Source organism: Micromesistius poutassou, assembly GCF_964030765.1.
Source record: "Micromesistius poutassou genome assembly, chromosome: 12".
Taxonomy (NCBI): Eukaryota; Metazoa; Chordata; class Actinopteri; order Gadiformes; family Gadidae; genus Micromesistius; species Micromesistius poutassou.
Window position 1 is genome coordinate 9,863,113 of NC_140282.1, and position 4,142 is coordinate 9,867,254.

Sequence of the window (4,142 nt, forward strand, 5' to 3'; positions counted from 1 at the left end):
AGGTGGTGCAGTGCCCATCAGAGAAATGCTCTTTGAACCAGGAAGAGTTGTGTTATGGTTAGGGTAGGTGGGTGGGTGGGGGAGCAGGAATAATTAGGTTATGTTTAGGGTGGACGGGTGGGTGAGTGGGTGGAGGAGCAGGAAGAGTTGTGTTGTGGTGAGGGTGGATGGGTGGGTGGGTGCTGGCACAGGAGGAGTTGGGTTATGGTTAGGGTGGAGGTGTTGGTGGGTGGGGGTGCAGGAAGAGTTGTGCTGTGGTTAGGGTGGGTGGGTGGGTGGAAGAGCAGGAAGAGATGCGTTATATCTAGGGTGGGTGCGTGGTTAGGGGAGCAGGAAAAGATGGGTTGGGGTGGGTGAGTCTGTGGGGCAGCGGGAGCCTGGGCCAGGCTGCCTGTGAGGTGGAGGCCCGGGGGTGGGGTGGAGTTAATAACTGTCCCCAAACACACAGCGCTCCTTTCATCCTGGGCTGTCCTCCTGCCTGCTCCTCGCCGGAGCGTCCTCTTTGCCAACAGAGCGTCCCTTTGTGTGTGTGAGTGGGGGGGACCCTCACCATCCTCCACACACAATAGAGCGGTTTGATTAAATCAAACTGCTGTGACTATCTCCACGCACTGTTTACACCACCACACCGGCGGCACACCGTTGCCGTGGCGACGTCGCGGTTCACAAGGTGCCCGCCCGCGCGTCATTGGCTGTAAGAAAAGGTGCTGACAGAGGAGAGGAATGGAATCGAGGTAACAAAGGGAAAAAGCCGGGAGATTTCAGGCTCCTGGTTTCACCCCGTTCAGATCGCTCAAAGTTAGGAATTAAAAAGTGTTAATTGAAGAGTTAGTGTGAATTTCCCGTCTGGGATTAGTACAAAACATCTTAATTTTGACATGGGGTGGTTGGTGTACCAACTTTGTACACATTGTACACATGTGTACACATTCAGTCGGACGAAAGATGAGCTGCAGGCCATGTAATGTCCCAGCAGCTGTTTTAATTCGCTCCCCATGAAACCAGCACCAATAGCAGGTGGGACGAGTGTCAACAAACACTGCAAAGTAAACAGAAGAGCTAAGCCCCTCCCACGTCATGCCATGCCAGCCAATCAGGCGAGTCCATATAGGGCAGACGGGGCGGATCCTGCACCTCTGCTCCAGTTTCATATATCCCACGTTAAACGTAAGCTGTTCATACATGTTTGCCGTCATGAATAACATGTTATCTCTGCTGTCAAATGTTTTTAAACCAGGAATCGGTAGGTAATGATAAGATGTTGAATACTAGTTGAACCAAACCCATTCATACAGCAATAACACATATTGGAATAGTAATAATAATTGAGTAGATTACGTTCCTGCTTTCCAGGGTATGATGAGATCATAGGGTCTGCCAGGTCTCGATCAGATACTGCTCCTGATCTAGATAGCATCTTGGATTAGGCTACAAATGAGTAGTTCAACATTCAATCCAAAACTTCTTGCAGTTGTTATATTAAGATTCAGTTCACTAAGGAGCAGGGAAGGGTTAATACATCTTTTTCAAAGATGCTTACAGTTAGTTTGCGGACATTGAACCTTTCAACAAGGAGTCAAACACCCTTAGCCAGAGACTCCTTCCTCCTATAAGGAAGCACCAGTGATGCATCTCCTTGTCGTAGGGGTGTCTAGTGAACAGCAAGTAGTGGTTTGTCTTCAGTGCTGTTGATGTGAGCCATCGCTGTCCAGAGCGAGTTGGAACAAGTTGTCCTGTCTGAAGAACATGGAGGCCTGCTCTGACGCTTTGGACTTCAGCACATGGAACTGGGTGAGACATTCTCCACAATCACCATCTCTGCTGACTTCCCAGCTTCACATAGATGTGATTACTTCTTAATGTTAAAGGGCAGAGAAATAATGCAAATTATTCACAAGGAGGGGTTGTGATGAGGGCTCTGCGGCATTATGGCATCTCTAATGTGTTTGTAACAAGATGGGACTCAACCACATACCTTCTGTTCAGGAGACAAATGTTGTTTCATTCAAACCAACCTTCAATTAAAGAGATTCATTTGACCACGGTTAAAAAAGCTGAACAAGTAAAACAACACCACAGTAACAAGGACACATTGTTGCATCGGGGTGTCAGTGTTCAAGACCCAGAATCGGGTGTTGTCCCTTTAAGAGCCTTCCTGAAAGGACCGTCGTTCACTTTCAGACAACAAAGGAAGAAAGGTGCTTCACATGTGGCCAGAACACCCCCCCCTCTCCCCCTCTCCTCCCCTCATGTCTCACCCCTCTCCCCTGCTCCCTGGTCAAGCTCTATTTCCTTATCCCTCTCTCTCTCTCTTTCCCTGTCTCTCTCCCTACCTCCCACCTCTCTTTACCTCCCCCACCTCTCTCTCTCTACCTGACCTTAGCCACCTATCTCTCCCGATCTCCTCACCTCATAACAGCGGCCAGGTATCCGATGACAGGGTTGGTTAATATTGAACTTGTTGTCTGGTATGGGTTACCACCAGTGGTTGACCAATCACAGCCGGGCCCATCGGTGGGCCTGTCTGAGAGCACTGCTGCCAGCCAAACGACCGCTTCCCAGAATCCACCCTGGTTATTTAGCAACCGGGGGGTTGACCCTGTCTGTGTGTTTGAGCATGTGCGTGTGTGCGTGGGTTGTGTGTGACTGATATAGATTATGTGTTTGTATGTGAGTGGGTGCATAGTATAGGTGTGCATTTTTGTATGAGAATGTGTAAGTATAGGTTGTGTGTGTGTGTTTGTGCGTGTTTGTGTGTGTGCGTGCGGCCGTGCGTGCGTGCGTGCATGTGCATGTGCATGCATGTCTGGGGTATATATTTAGTTTATGCGTGAGTATAGGTTATTACATGTTTGTTTGTGGGATTTAGAGTTCTTGAAAAATAGGTTCTTTCATGATGGCTCTTTGCTCCACATGTTCGCGTCTCGCTCTGCCTCTACATGGGGGGTCTGGTTTGATCATATGTTCACAACCCTAGGTTCCTATAGGCTGTGACCCTTTCAGAACAAACGGCTATTTTTAGTGCTTTTCCATCAGAGGTACAAATTTTTACACGGGTGTATTTTAATTATTATTTTAATTTTGAATCTTTATTTTGGTTAAAGCAGAGGTTGGCTAAGTGTCCTAACATGTGTCTGGTGGTTTCTAGTCCCCTAACACTCTTTAGGTGGTTCACGATAGAGACTAGCATGATGTTCCTCTAAAAACCTTCAGGTTGTTCACGATAGAGACTAGCATGATGTTCCTCCAAATGTTTTTAGATGCTTAAGTGCTTTTATACAGCTAAGCAGCTACTGACCTAAACTGGACCACCTAGATGAATAAATTTCCAAGTTACAACCATAATTGTCTTACCTTTGTTATTATCATTTTAATACGACTACTTATCATACCAACACAACTATGTATCATATTAGTTCTACTACTACTTATCATTATTCTACTACCACTGGTACTACTATAGTACTTTTACTACTTATCGTGCTCATACTCCATTCAGACTTGAAACGTTCATGCTCTGTTCAAACTTTATTGAACTCTTAAAATGTAATGTAATGTAATGTAACTTATGATTGAAAGCCAACAATCCTTTCAACAGCCAGCATTGAAACTGCAATTTCTTCTGAAATTGCATTTTCTAGTTATGCTACTGATCTTTATCCCTTCTGTGTGGTTTAGTTGTACAATGATGACCCCTTGTCTTGTCGTAGAACTTTACTACACATCTGATAATAAAAGTCTTTGACTTGACTTGTTTTGGACCAACACTTTCCACTGTTGGTGTTTCTGGTAATTTCAGTTGGCGGCATCAGAATCCCTTTTGTCGCACAATTATGACCATTGTGCCCACTTGCAATTTCCATCAGATGACAATGGTCTTCCTCCAAATCTATCAGGAAAACAAAGTGAATATTATGTTATGAATATTGCATGACAGCACATTCATGGGCCAAAATGCAGCTGGGTTGAGTTTAGGACAATGTGGTGTATGAGTGGTCTTGATTTTTTTGCAATCCAAATAGATAGTTAGAACAATTAACATTGTCAGATCACTTATTTTCAGTGGAAAACGGTTCACTTTGAGTCTCACAAAATGTTTCATCTCTGTTTTATTTTTGACTAAAACGTCCAAAGTTGCTATA

The 4,142-nt window shown here is 45.2% G+C and overlaps 1 protein-coding gene across 3 annotated transcripts in view; it reads left to right on the forward strand.

Moving 5' to 3' along the window:
• Positions 1–344: 344 nt before the first annotated feature.
• LOC311356308 (uncharacterized protein) overlaps positions 345–4,142 on the forward strand; it is a 41,143-nt gene continuing 37,345 nt past the window's right edge. For all 3 annotated transcript variants that reach the window (XM_084476076.1, XM_084476075.1, XM_084476077.1), the window contains exon 1: positions 345–1,791. In XM_084476076.1, the coding sequence (XP_084332202.1) occupies positions 1,747–1,791 (45 nt within the window). In that variant the 5' untranslated portion in view covers positions 345–1,746. The remainder of the gene's footprint in view (positions 1,792–4,142) is intronic.